This window comes from Dinoponera quadriceps, unplaced genomic scaffold (assembly GCF_001313825.1).
Source record: "Dinoponera quadriceps isolate SergipeBrazil2010 unplaced genomic scaffold, ASM131382v1 scaffold1889, whole genome shotgun sequence".
NCBI lineage: Eukaryota > Metazoa > Arthropoda > Insecta > Hymenoptera > Formicidae > Dinoponera > Dinoponera quadriceps.
Genome location: NW_014557272.1, coordinates 117,164 through 131,462, shown reverse-complemented (window position 1 = coordinate 131,462; position 14,299 = coordinate 117,164). Strand labels below are relative to the sequence as shown.

General features: G+C 53.1%; 1 protein-coding gene across 2 annotated transcripts in view; it reads left to right on the top strand.

Moving 5' to 3' along the window:
- Positions 1-14,299, top strand: part of LOC106748849 — a 67,396-nt gene that overhangs the window by 31,954 nt on the left and 21,143 nt on the right. For both annotated transcript variants that reach the window (XM_014627738.1, XM_014627739.1), the window contains 3 exons: positions 1,552-1,982; positions 3,848-9,488; positions 11,429-11,860. In XM_014627738.1, the coding sequence (XP_014483224.1) occupies positions 1,552-1,982; positions 3,848-9,488; positions 11,429-11,860 (6,504 nt within the window). The remainder of the gene's footprint in view (positions 1-1,551; positions 1,983-3,847; positions 9,489-11,428; positions 11,861-14,299) is intronic.

Sequence of the window (14,299 nt, the reverse complement as noted above, 5' to 3'; positions counted from 1 at the left end):
CCCCCCCCCCCCCCCCCCTGATGCACGCGTAAGCCGAGTGACGACAAAGAAACCGTCTTGCGACGCAATGCACTGCTCATTATCCCGTTTTCCTATCGCCGCTGCTATTAGTACGCCGTTAACGTCGACTATCATTTGTTTATTGCCCGCGTCGAGACACGTCTTCCGCTCGAAAGAAACAGAAAATCGCGACGAATGGCTTTTACGGCAGTTTCGAAATGTCTTTTCTTTCATTTCTGCTCTCGAGAAATTGCAATTTGATCGTTAATTCCAGCGTAATCTCGAGATTTGTTTTCAAAATCCTGGCTGTCTTCAACAAGCTCGCAAGCTTAGAATATATTTTTCCTCGATCATGAAATTCGCAATGCACGAAGCGTTTTCCACCCTCAGTTTAATTCATTAAATATTGGATGCGAAAGATTTATCATTTTAATATTAAATTCTCGTAGTTTGAGTATTAAAAGGAATGTAGAAGCAAAAGTCAAAGGGAAAGGGTTGTTAAGCACGAATTGATTAATACATTATGTGGTGAATAAAAATCATATAAAAATTTACTATTATGTTAAATAATGAAGAAACACGAATTGATTAATACCGTTGTGTAATGAATAAAATCCGATAAAAATGTACTATTATATTAAATAATGAAGAGAATGCTATACGCCCTGGTGCTATTTACTTCTTAAATTCCGCCCCATTTCGACGTCACGGGTTAATCCTCGGCGAGGACAGGCATAGATTTAGTTGAACCCTCGGTATAACACGGCCCGTGTAATCCCAAAGAAAGTTCACGCACGACACATCGCGTTTCCCCCATCAACTACCGAGAGCGAATCCGTGAATCGGCGCGTGCCCCGATGCCGTGCCTCGCGGCTGTAACCGTCGGAAGTCCGAGTTCGCCGGCGCGGTTCGTTAGCGCTGTGCGAGCGGACACGCTCGTAACATTCCACGAGTTAGACCGCAGCCGGGAGAGACATTAGCGAATATACGTTTTTTTTTCCTTTTTTTTCTCTCAACGCGCATCCACCAGCAGCAGCTTCTAACAGCGTCGTAATTTGTCCACTCCGCCTCCGGTTTAAATGAGAGGCGCTGCGCGAGGGGATGCGCACGCTCCGTTACATACGACCGCGTTCTATCCCCCGCTGTCGGTCTGAACCCGGGCTCTTCACTGAATCACCGTACCCGGCGATGCGACAGGCGGAATTTCAAATTACAGTCGATACCAACGGAGTTCATTACAAGCCGCCCTGCGTCCCTTCGCCGACTACCTCGCGGTAGTGCCTCAGTGTATCCCAGCGAAACTTCGAAGCTCACGCCATTTCCAATTCGAGCGATTGAAGCATCGAGTGTGTCTAATCGATAAGAGCGATAACGACTACCAACTACTCCCGATCGAGCTGATTGGAGAGGTTTATCGGAAAATCCCGATGCCTCGATTATATCGATTATCCCGCCGATCTTATCTAGACCGGGTGCTGAATCATCAGCGCCGGCGATAACGGGACTTAGTAGAGCGCTGAATGAAGAAAGCTGGCTTGTTTGTTGGAAAAGGTTCTCGACGACGCGGGAGATCGCACGCGAGGTCCTGCTGCGGGACGGAGGACTTGCAGAGCCTGCAGACGTTGCATCTGATCGGGGGACGCGGTCGACACCGTAGTCCCAATCCGTCTGGCGGCTGCCAGGGCCAGGAACAGCCACCAGCGGTGGACTACAGGCGACTGGTGTTCATCAGCTCGGATTCGTCGTCCGGCCGCGAGGAGGACGACGCGGACAGCAGCTGCTCGAGCTCGTCCTACCTGAACGGGCTGCCCCGCAACGGCGGCCACGCACAGTCGCTCGAGGACTGCGACTGGGACTACTACGACAGCGGCAGCCTGCCGCTGCCAGCGATCGCCATCGGCGCCGGTAACCACGTCGGCGCGGACCACGGCGTCGCTCAAGACTGGAGCTGCTGTCCGGGACGCGGCTCGGCCGCCTGTCAGGTATATCACCGCGATTTCATTGTCGAATTATCAGGTGCGTCGCAAACCGAGCGGATAAGTACGGAGTTCCCGAAACTTCAAGTTGTTTCACCGATTCCCCGAGATTTCGAAATGCCGAGATAACATTCAATAACTTATCTTTTCTCGAGGAGGAGATAGTATTGTGGGCCCTTTAATGTCTCCGTTAATTAGGTGACGAATTTTAACGATTATTTGTAGAATCATTTATACTGCAACGCTAATATGTCAATACACAATAACACGAGATTTTTGCTAATTTGCCCCCCCCCCCCACACACACACTAAAATACATTTAATACGGCCTCTTTTGCGAGATTTTCATGTCGGGGTAGTTATTCGATAATTTAGATTCAGTTTAAAAGTCTATTCGTTTCGTCGAAATTGTCCTTTTGACAGTTTATATCTACCTTCTGGCAAATAAGTCAATATCTACGTGAAAAATCCCGTAAGAGAGTTTATTTTGAATAAATATGTAAATTTGTAACAAAACTGTGTGATTTTTAAACGAAACCAAATTTTAATCTATTTTAGTGAATGGCCGCATTGTCACTCCTTGAGTCCCTGCTCCTTTTCGATTCCTTAAGTAGTGTCATCACATTTTGATAAATAACATCCTGAGTAACAAATATTTCATAATTTTGAGTCTAGAATCGATTGAACGATATTTTGACGAGTGTAATCGTTAAGTATTCAGTTTAAAATAGTGATTATTAAGAAAATTATTGTATAAAATATAAATGAGACGCCACAATACCATCTTTTCCTCTACTTATTTTATCGAGATGGAAATTAAAAAATTTTGAATTTCTATGATTTTGAGGTTCTGATACCCTCGATCCTGAGATCCGCGACCTTAAGATTCTGCAATTTCGAAATTGCGAAATTTCGAGATTTCAGGATCTTTAGAAAATTGTTCATAAAATTGTTCATACAACGTACATTACCGGGAACGTATAAAATTGCCGTTGAACACGACTCGTGTGACCGCGACTCGGGTGCCGCTCGCTGCATCCGTTTGACAAACACATTACCAGCGAAATTAATCATTCACGTTCTACTAGCAAAGAGAGTCGCGTGGCAATGCGGAATTCACGGCCACACTTTGTCAATAAGCTGTACACGGATACTCGTATCGAGCGACGCCTCATGCTGATTACGATGATCGATAAACGACTATGTAGCGCGAATGGTTATTGTCGGTTCTCGAACTGTTAGTCCATTTTCGTTGACAGTTTCTATAAGTAGGGCAGCTTTTATGAGAAAAAAGACTTTAAATTATAATGTGTTTCCAGGAGAGATTGTACATATTTTAATACTTTAATAGCGCCAAATGAGCCCATGAATTTTCATGCGTGGTTTTAATAAAAATTCCAAGACGAAGCAAACGAAGTATTAATTTTGTTATTTATTTTGTTGGACTTGAGTTTTTTTTCTATAGTTATTTCGAAAAATTTGAAAATGCCTTTAGCCACGGTCGAGCTCTTCACAACAGCAAAATAATAGCAAAGAAATAACGCTATAAAATGAGGAAGAAAGAAATTCACAGAGAAAACATTTTACCGAGCACAGTAATATATACGCAAGAATAACGATCAAAAATTCGTAAATGAAACTATAAGAAACCGGTAAGAAATTGTGTATTGAGTCAGCTTCGACTAAACTTGACTTCAATTAAAAAAAGTTCAAGTAAAAAAAGTACCTTGTTGCGACGATAAATAAGATGAAAACAGATGAAATAAATGAAGAACGCGTGCGAGAATATGATAAGAAATTCGAAAACTTCGAATGTGAAATCGAAGAGACAGTATCGCAGTCGCGAGCCATCATCTTGTCGTTGTATCCAGGCTTGTGGCGGTTCCCGTAGCGCGAACGTACTCCCGGTGCCGGTGCCCATACCGGTCCCGGTTCCGTACCCGGTGCCGGTACCGGCGGCTCTGTGGACCGGCGACTTCGCGGCGGCCGCGTCATCCATGATAAGCCGCGACGGCCATGCCGAGCCGGGAACTCTGAGGCTGCGAGGCGATCCTGCGGCGCCCTGGTTCGCCTGGCATCCTCGCTTCAACCAGCCCCTTCATGGCGCCCGTCTGGATCCCCGGCTGACCGGCGTCTTTGATCCGACCACCTGCACCTTCCGACCGGATCAGGTGATGACCCCGAGACTGTACGGGCCGATAACGGAGACCACGGCGCCCTCGGCGAATTACGAGTCGTCGCCTCAGCAGCAACGTTCGACGTCCAGCAACGGGCAAGACGCGAGGGACGACGCGAAGGTCGCGTCGAAAGCGGAAGAGCCGTTGAAGACCGAGGAGAACTTGTCGGCGAAGGAGACCAGCGAGCCCATTGGTTCCCCTGTCGCGAAGAATAAAGCGAGACCGAACGAGACAGAGAACATCGAAGCGGAGTGCGAGGAAGGCGATGAAGACGCGGAGGAGGTAGAAGCGAGCGAGGTGGAGGCCGCCTGCGAGGATTCGCTGTCTTCGTCCTTCGACAGGAGCGCGGAGAGGATGTACCAGCACTCGCGAGAGGACTCCGGCAGCTCGTCCGGCCGCTCATCGGCGGACAGCAGCGACCTGGAGGACGACTCCAGCTCGCATCGCTTCTCCAGGGTGTTCGTGGTGAACGATGACTCGCTCACCAGCGACAACGACATCGAGGACAATGAGGAGGACGACGACTCGGACTCGGCGGCGGAGGGCGGTGTTACCCTGAAGCGCGTCATCGCGATCCCCGAGGAGGAGCCGGTGGTGCTGCAGCACGTGAGGCTGCTGAACGAGGAGGACGCTCTCGTGGAGAACGAGCGCAAGGAGAACAGCAGGGACGAACTGGGAGCGGCTCGTTCCAGGATCCACGAGCCCGAAGGCGACGCCAGGTTGTCGTTGGGCGAGCACGTCGGCAACTCGAGCGACAGACGGAAAAGTCGCGGCAACGGCGACAAGAGGCTCCCTCTTCTGCTGCAGCACCGGTCCATCCCCGAGGAGATGTACCTGGCGGACGACAACGACTGTTCCGGCAATCGAATCGAGCTGAGGTCCATCAGGACGCTCGACCCGGACAGCATCGATCCACCGGTGGCGTCGTTCGCGAGGGATCTCGAGACTCTCGTCCCGAAGACGGCGGACACGCTGAGGCGCAACGATCGCTCCAGGACACCGGAGGTGGTTTCGCAGGACGATCAGCTCGAGCCGAAGTCGCCCTCGAGCGACGCTTGGGACCCCACCATCGTCCCGGATTCCCTCGAGATCTCCGACGAGCTGCTCCCCAAGGACGCTACCGACTGTGAAAACAGAGGCCGCGTCACCTCGCTCTTCGATAACGAGCAGTGGTGCGCGCGATCGCGTGTCAGAAACTACGACGATCGCCGGGGAGATAAGTTGCTTTTATCGGCGGCGGATCATCGCGACGTCGCTGTCGGCGACGCGTCCGTCGACAGTTCCATCGGCAACGAAAGCAACACCACGGGCAGCGAGGTGAGCAGCGACGAGCTGCACGAGTACGAGCTGACCACGGTGTCGTCCTCGTTCGACTTGGGCAACGAGGTCGCCGCGGTCAACGGCGAGCTGCTGCACCGGCTCGCCAGGGAGAAGACGGAGGGAGAGGTTGTCCGGGCGAATGGCTACCATCTCCACGGATCTGATCAGGATGACAAAGGGAGCTCGGCAGTCACGCGAACGATGACGAAGAGCGGTGCCAAGCGGAACGCGGGAACGATCGCCGGGTGGTCTCCGGATCAGAATTCGATCGACGCCGCGGTTGTCACGACGACGACGGTGGAGTCGATGATCGGCGGGAAGGACAACGATGACGAAGACGGCGATCAGCCGGTCACGCGTCGTCGCGCCGGAAGAACAGAGCGGCAAGATGGCGCGGAAGACAACGACCCTACGACGACGACGACGGGAGAGCTGGTAGTAGGAATCGCCGACGTGGGCGACGCGCTACCCAGCAAGACTCAGGAGACGTCGAGGAGGAGTGCGGAGGGTGTCGGCAAGGTGGACAGTGCGCATGACGACGGCCCGGTGAGAGGCGAGATCGCGACCGTCGGTGCCGGTGGTCAGGTGGGAGGAAGTGGCAGTGACGGTAACGGTGGTGGTGGTGGTGGTAGTGGTGAGAGCCTCGCGGAGGGGGGAGCGACACGGTTTCGCTCAGTCGAGCGACGCCCGTGCACTCGTAAGGAGAATGGATTCCCAGCTGACGCGTCGGCCAAGGATCCTGCCAGAGACGCCCAGCACTTTCCCTCGGTGGCGTGCAACAACAACAATAACAACAGCAACAAGTACAGGAGCCTCGTGATGATCACCCAGGAGGCCTCGTACCAGCCGGTGAGCGTCGTCACCTCGGACACCACCACGCTGCTGCAGCCGGATGAGATCCACTCGGCCGGACAGGGTCTGGCTGGTTATTTCCAGCTGGCGCTGGAAGCTGCGGGCGAGCAGCCGCCGCGCAAGAACGGCCAGGGTCCTCGCAGGCCGTTGATGGTGAAGAGGCTACCGGCCGCGACGGCCGTCGTTACGGCGAGCCATCAGTCTGAACCCGAGGCGGACAGTGGTCTGAGTGTGGGCAGTGCCAGTGAAAGCGACGACGTGTCCGTGAAGAACAACGTGAACAACACGTCGAGGTACGGTAATTGCCGGGCGGAGAGCGCGGAAGACGGAGGTGCGAGGGAACGCGCAGCGTCCGCGGAGAATCGCGATGGCGCGCGTCCACGTGCCTCGTCGCAGTCCAGCGACGACAATTCGGCGGCCAGTGGCGGCGGCGTCATCATACTCGAGGAGGGTCTCGCCGACGACGATTCCTGGGTGGAGGAGGTGTCGCACGACGAGGACGAGCCTGGCGCCACCACCGCCACGGAGGAGAGCTCGGAAGATGAAGCCAACAACTTCGGTGACCGGGAGGAAGAGCTGCGCGGCTATCGCAGACAGGCGATCGACTTCACTCTGCACACCATCGTCGAGGAGTCCTGCGAAGAGAGCGAGACGGAGCCCGGCAGTTTGGCCGCGGGCAGTCCTTCGAAGAAGCCGCGACCGCCCTCCGCTTCCGAGCTGGAGAAGTATTTCTTCTTCGGCCTGGGCGGCGACGGCAACAATTCCAGCATGGGTTCGCGCGAGGTCGACAGCTTGTCGGAGACGTCCTCGATATACTCGGAGGGACTGGAGTCGCTGGGACAGGACGAGGCGAACGGCGGCGGCCAAAGCCAAGACAGAAGCAACTCCGGCGACAGCTTCCTGAACTCTTCTAGGCTGGAGAAGTATTACCTCTCGGAGTTCCTCGGCTTCGACCAAGACAGGAGAGACTCGGACGGCTCGGTGGGCAGCGACTCGGAGGGTAGACCCAGTCCGGAGGCGCAGAGGAGGAAGAAATTGGTCCGAGCGCGAGGTACCGGCAGGTCTCACAGCTCCTCGCTGGACAACCTGTTGGCTCTCACGCAGAGCTCGCAGAATCTAAGCTCGCAGAACTCGCTGCAGGACCTGAGCCTGAACCAGGACGCGCAGGAGACTCAGTCCGAGGGCTCGTCCACGGAGACCGACGGCACCGAGGACGGCCAGACCGCCGCATTCGGCACGGACGGCCAGTTCGACACGGTGAAACGCAAGAAGAAGAAACCACGGAACCTGGGCACTCAGAGCCCTCGCGTTCCCGACGATCGCAACAAGACGCCGGAGCCGAACCGGGAAATGGCGCTTATGAGCGAGGTGGTGGTGGAGAACGACAACGAGGCGATGAACTCGGAGGACTCGGACAGAGCGAAGACCCCGCAACCGGAGTCGGTCTTGTCCTCGTCCTCGTCGCCGTCCACCCTGACCAACACGTCGAACGTCTCGTCGTCCCAGATGGACTCCTCGAGGAACGTCCAGGTGACCTCGGGAGACTCGGTGAGCTACGGGCAACGTTCGAAGCAACAGTCGAGGGACTCCGGCTTCGTCGGCAGCTGCGACGATCTCCTGCAGCATCAGAAACTCCCGGATGAGGGCAATCAGCCGAGCAGTCCCGAGGTCGACCACGAGGCGAGCGGCGCGGAGCGCTCGCTGAGCAAGACCAGCGATCACCTTCCCGGTCCGAACGTCGCCGAGGGCGTCGCCGTAGCGGACAGGAGCAACCTCGCGAAGCACCCGGTGAATCACGCCGCGAGCCTGCCGCACCTGGCGAACGCCTCGCTCTCGCGCAAGGACAGCTTCAACAACTGGTCCAGCGACGAGGAGACGAATCTCATGATGTCGAAGATGCGGCAGTTCTTCAAGACGATGGTGGCCAACTCGAACGGGCAGAACGCGACGAACTCGAGCGGCGCCTCGCCGGCGCCGAGTCCCCGGCTGACCGGTTACGCGTCGAAGGCGCGGCTGTGCGCGCAGAACCGCACGAAGCCGCCGCAGCTGGTGTACTTCGAGAACGAGCTAACGCGGCTGATGAAGACGGTGCCGGGTATACGCGACGAGCAGGTGCGCGAGATCGTCGAGTACCTCAGCTCGGAGGACACGTGGTCGGACTCGTACGACAGCTCGGACTACACCAGCTCGGATTTGGAGGGCGCCGCAGCCGGCGGTCGCCGTTCGGCTCTGCAGGAGCAGATCTCGCAGAGCTGCCAGCAGATCATCAGCAAATTCGACACCACTTCCGCCGACGGCGGTGGTGGCGCTCTTTCGGACAAGGACAGGGACCACGTGAAAGGCCTGCCGGGCGATTCGCCGCAGCCCGCCTGCCTCGGCAGGGACACCGCCTTCGTCTACCAGAAGCTGGTGCAGAGCTTCACCAAGATGGCGGGCGACGGTGTGAGCTCGGACGCCAACTCCACGCCGCACAGCAGCCCGCCGTTGATCGCCAAGGTGATGCACCACATCGGCAGCCGGCTGGTAGCGCTGATGCACGAGGTCTCCGAGGGCGGGCCGGCGGCGCAGCATCACTCCAGCGGCACCTCCTGGCGACGGTACTCCCAACACCACCGCACCCCGTCCTCGGCGTCGACCACCGAGGACGACGACTCCACGTCGGACTCCACCAACGCGCCCTCGTCGGCCCACCTGCAGCTGCCCAGGTCCAAGTCGCACGACCCGCTGCTGCTGATCAACAGCCACCCGGCGGCCTCGACCGGTCAAGAGGGCGAGGAACGCGAGGCGAGCGACTACGAGAGGTTCTCCTGGCGCGGCAGCTTCGAGTCCGCCCTGATGGCGGCCGACTCCAGGACGAAGCTGAGCCTGTTGGCGTGCTCCGGTGACGTCAGTGGCAGTGCTAGTGCCAGTGCCAGTGCCTTGGCGATGGCGGCGAAGCGTCGCAGCGCCGGCGACCTGCTCTTCAACCCCAAGAGCTTCTCCAGGGAGCAGCTGGACAGAGTGAGGAGCTGCGGCTCGATCGGCGGCGGCGGTGGCGGCGGAGTAAGCGGTGGCGCAACCGTCGCCGGCGGCGGCGGCTGCAGCGGCGGCTCCATCGAGGAGAGGATCTGGAGTAACCGCAGGAGATCCTCCGTTCCGGACGCCAACACCAGGGGGGAGTCAGGTGAGGCGACTCGAGCGTGACCGTCCGCGTGGCGTCCCTCCGCGCGGAGCAGTCGTATTACATCGCGGAAACGGCGCGCAGTAATTGGCGTTACTTCTCGATCCCCTTCTCTTCACGGAGCTCTTGAATGCGTATTTCTTCGTCTTCTTCTTTCCCTCGTTTTTTCTCCTCTCTCTCTCTCTCTCTCTCTCTATCTCTCTTTTCGCAATTATTACCGCGGCGCGAGCGGACGCGCGCCACGGTCGGATCGGTTCCGATAATGGCGGAGTTGGATTTGATGTTGAATGAACAAGCGAGCGAGCGCAAGCACGCACGCACGTACTCGCCGCGGCTCTTTGATTTAATTGTACTTATTGGTAAATTAAGACGTAGACTGGAGAATTAGGAAGCGTGAAAGCCGCGCCCTCGCGCTGGTACATTCTTCTGCGCGCGGCGGCACGCGATCCCGATTCTGTGTTTTACTTAGCCGCGTGTCGAATAAGTAAACATGAGTCGGCCGATTGTAATCGGCAAAATTACGCGAGGAGGCGCGGCGTCGCGCGAACGGCGCACGGCGGGGTTCTTTCGTGTATCGTCGACCGACTGACTGTCAATTAAGAGATATTTCTATCGTGTGTGTATGTGTGTCGAAAATACTTGGCTGGAGAAAAACGGGCGCGTCTCAAAAATGATCACGAGTCGAACGGGCGCCGCGGTTTCTAACACGCGTGTGTGCGAGAGGAGAAAAGAGAATTGCTAAACGCTTATTTATAGCTTCCTTTCTACGGAATCGTTTTCTTCTTTGCCTCTCCCTCGGATCCCGTCGCCGAGCACGAACGGATAACAACTTATGAATACATAATACTCATGAATAAACGATGCGCACGTTGACGACGTACGCGCATCAACGAATGATCATCTTCCCGGTCCCAGTATTGTGCGCAAGAAGAAATAAATCGATACGGCAGATAAGGCGCATCTCTCTCTCTCTCTCTCTCTCTCTCTCTCTCTCGGTGCGCGATTTCTAAGCCGGCAAATATTTCATCCTGCGAAAACGATATCAGCGCGAGATCGCGCGTCACGATCGCGCTCGTCATCATCTAAAGCGCGATACGATATCGCGACTCATCTCTCGCTACAATCGTCGGGGAATCAACGCGTTGAATATGCCGTCATCGCCGCTGTGATACTACTATATACCGCGTCTCATTAGCTTCCATATGAGGTATAATTAATTACATTCGAAAAAAATTGCTTTTACGGCCCATAGAGAGAAGATGAAACGAGGGGTGAGGGGTGAAAGCTGTAATGTACGCGGGCGCCTCTCCACGCGGAGAAAAAGAGTGGTATAGATTCAAGATTCTCATATGTAAGTAGGAACATATAATTTCATATGAAGATAAAACTTGTTTACATATAAAGAAATTGCATATAGTTTCACAAAAAAAGTATCATATTCTTGTTACTCAAGAATAATTCGTCTAACGAACTGAGAGCGAAATATATTGGATAAGAAGAACGATATCTTCGAATCAAAAGTTACATCAGTTTGATGGTATCGTTCTTTCCGTCCGATATTTTCTCCTCTCGTAAAAATTACTCTCGAACGAGAATACGATATTTTTCGTTGAGCTACGTAGAATTTCTTCGTGTAAGCAAGTTTTATCCTCGTATAAAATTACATATTCATGCTTAATACGTGAGAATGCGTGTCTTGATTTGATATTGACTCTTTCACGCACAATTGCATATTTATTTGTCACATTTGCATTCACATTAAATTGATTAATCTATGGTAATCCTATGTCGCTAAATCAGTTAAGCTTACGCGCGCTCAACGGACAATCGTGGTGACAGTAAACGTGCAAGTCCCCCCGTTGAAACGGTAGACGGATTGGCGCGATCGATCGATTGATACTCGCGGAGCGTCCTAAGACTAATCGTCGATCGCGTCGCTACAGGTGCATCCGCCGGCGACGAGGACACCGAGGACGAGCTGGAGTACGGAGGCGGCGAGTCACGCGCGACGACTCTTCCACGTGGCATGCAGTCCGCGATCTCTGCGGCGACCAACTCGCTGCCGCGTCTGCCGGCGTCGAGCGTGCCGGCCGGTCTGACCGCGACGTCGGCGTCGGCGTCGTCCGCGTCGTCGTCGTCCTCGCCGATGCACAAGGCCCACAGCGTCTACCACTTCCTGCCGCAGCACAGCGGCGTCAAGTCCGCCCGTTATCGGCCGCCCGGCTTCGCCAGGAACAGCAACGTGCCCGGCGCGATCGGCGGGCCAAAACGCGCCGTCAGCGCGCCGGGCCTCCAAGTCTCCGGCTCGCAATCGGCCGCCGGCAAACGAGACAACTCCAGGTCGCGGAGACAGCAAACGATGTCGCTCACCTCCGGTAAGTCACGGTTTCTCCTCGCGAGCGATCCGCGCGGCAGATTGCGCCGAAGGACGGCGTTCTCCTCCCGAGGTCCTCGGCCGGAGAACCGCCGGGACGTCGACGAACTTCGAGCGCCTCTCCGAGCGCGAGGTTGTCGGTTAGATTTTATTATCGGAGGGGAGGCAACAAAACCGACACACCGTTTTGTTTTTGGGCTCTGAAACCCTGTTGAAGGTGTGGAAATTTAAACTGATGCGAAGCAACGCTTCTCTAAATTTCCTAAAGTATGCGATAGGGAATATTTGTGGAAATTGTTACATATTTCCTTGCAAATAATTGTTTTTTAACATGGGTGAGAATTGACGGTTCCAGAAATTGGATTCCAAAATCGACATATCCATGATGACTTTAACACAAAAAAAATCAAACGACGCTACAATAATACAACTGAATATGTTGCAAGTAGGAAGTGCCACTTCAGCTGAAACTACTATTTTATCGACAGAGTTCGATACTTTACAGCCGAGAAACATGGGTATGTCCATGGGTTTTACCATACTTACGTCAGTTTTGGTACTTTCCTCGATTATTCTCGTTAGATTCCTCTTTTTAAAGAATCGGAAATTAGAAAGTTGATATCATCATTTCCTCATGGAAGGTCTCGGTTATCTGATTGGTTTTGCTCTCATCTGTGGAAACTATAATATCAGATGAAGATTACGAATTGTGAGAAATAGGTGAAGGAAATGGGAAAGGGAAGCGATGCCTTAACCAGCGCTAACGAGAACCCTCGCGTCTAAAACTGGGACTTCTTACTCTCGCCGGATAATTGTTGAGGAATTTTCCGAACTGAAATTCCCGCGATGGGAGTGAAAAACCGTTACAATTTTATCGGAAAATCTACAAGCGTGACGATGGGAGAAAGTGCGCGGCTTTTTGTCACTTCCTGTGCGGGCGACGCTCGAGACGCTCGCGATTATCATTGACATCCAACTTGGCTTGATTACGTCAAGCCGACCCATAAATTCATGCATATCTACGAGGAAGTATAAGACGGAATAAATAAAACACAGTTCGTTCTTTTCTTGTCATTGATGAATTCCTCTATCGCCGCAGTAATTTGTCGCCAATTTATCAGGTAATTCTTTCGATTCCCCGCAAAAGTTGTTTGTGACAAACATAGCTCTATGATAAACGCGAAGAATATGCAGAAATTTACGGTATAGATTTAACGGTTAGCCGCGAAGCATCCGGTTAACCTGATTTATTAACACAGCTTAGTTAAAGTCAATTAATTATGCTTCCTCAAGCAAATCTTGTATTTTATTTTACGCGGTAATACATCTCGCAGATGCCTCTCTTATCGTTGCGAAGTAAAGGAAGAGAAGGAAAGAAAATTCGATTCTTCGCGCTTAGAATCCGCGAAGGCGCGCTTTTGAACGGCGACGGGAGAAAGCGCGTGGATGAAAGGAAATTCGGTCGGCGGTACGTGTGATCCTACGTGATAAATTAGACGGCGGCGTGGTCATGCACACGTGGTGCGCGCCATGCAAATGATCGAGTATAAATATGAAATTACGAGCCTCGTGAAAAAGAACGCCGGCGAGAGAAACCGTTTTTGCGGGATTCTTCGCGGGTGACAGCGGAACGGTGCGCGCGCGGCGAAACTCGAAACGCGAATCCCTGCGGCGATCTTAATGCACGCAATTTGTGATCAGGCCAACGAATATTATTGGCACACTTGACCGCCTAAACGAATGACAATATATTCCTTTAAGAAGTAGGAAATATTAGAGCGTAAAATATGTAGACTTGAATGTGCACATTTGTTTTTATATAAATGTATAAAATTACATGGAATTGTTAATGAGAATCACAATTTAAAGATTTAAAAAGCAACTTTTGAGTTTAGATTTCTCGAAAATTTCGGTGTTTATCCACTTCGTTGTTAGGATTAATTGGGACATCGTGAAAATTGTTCCTGGAGAGAATCGACTCGTTATCGCCTCGAGAATCTGCCATTGAAAGATATGACCGTGAGACACAGGCTGTGCGCGTGGTGATTTCGAAGCGTGATTTTTCGCGTAAACTTGAGCAACGCGAGGCAGCCGCGGATTCCATTGTCCTCTTCTCCGGAGGTGTAAACGTTGCGAAAAGCGGGACAGCGTTGCGAAAATGCCCCCTCGCGCTCATCGCGTGAAATTCGTTGTAATAATAGGCTGGGATGTAACCACGACGTTTCGCATCTTTCCTTGCATTTTCCTCCCTTGATTAAGACGATTCAATCGTCAGTTACGTCACGGATCGCCGATTGCATCACGTAGCCGGTAAAGCGTTGCCATTTAATTCGTTTTCACACCCCTCGTTCACGTCGCGCTCCATTTTCTGAATATCCGAGGATCGAGTACGTTTTCTCACCCTATATATATATATATACATGTATATATATATATATAT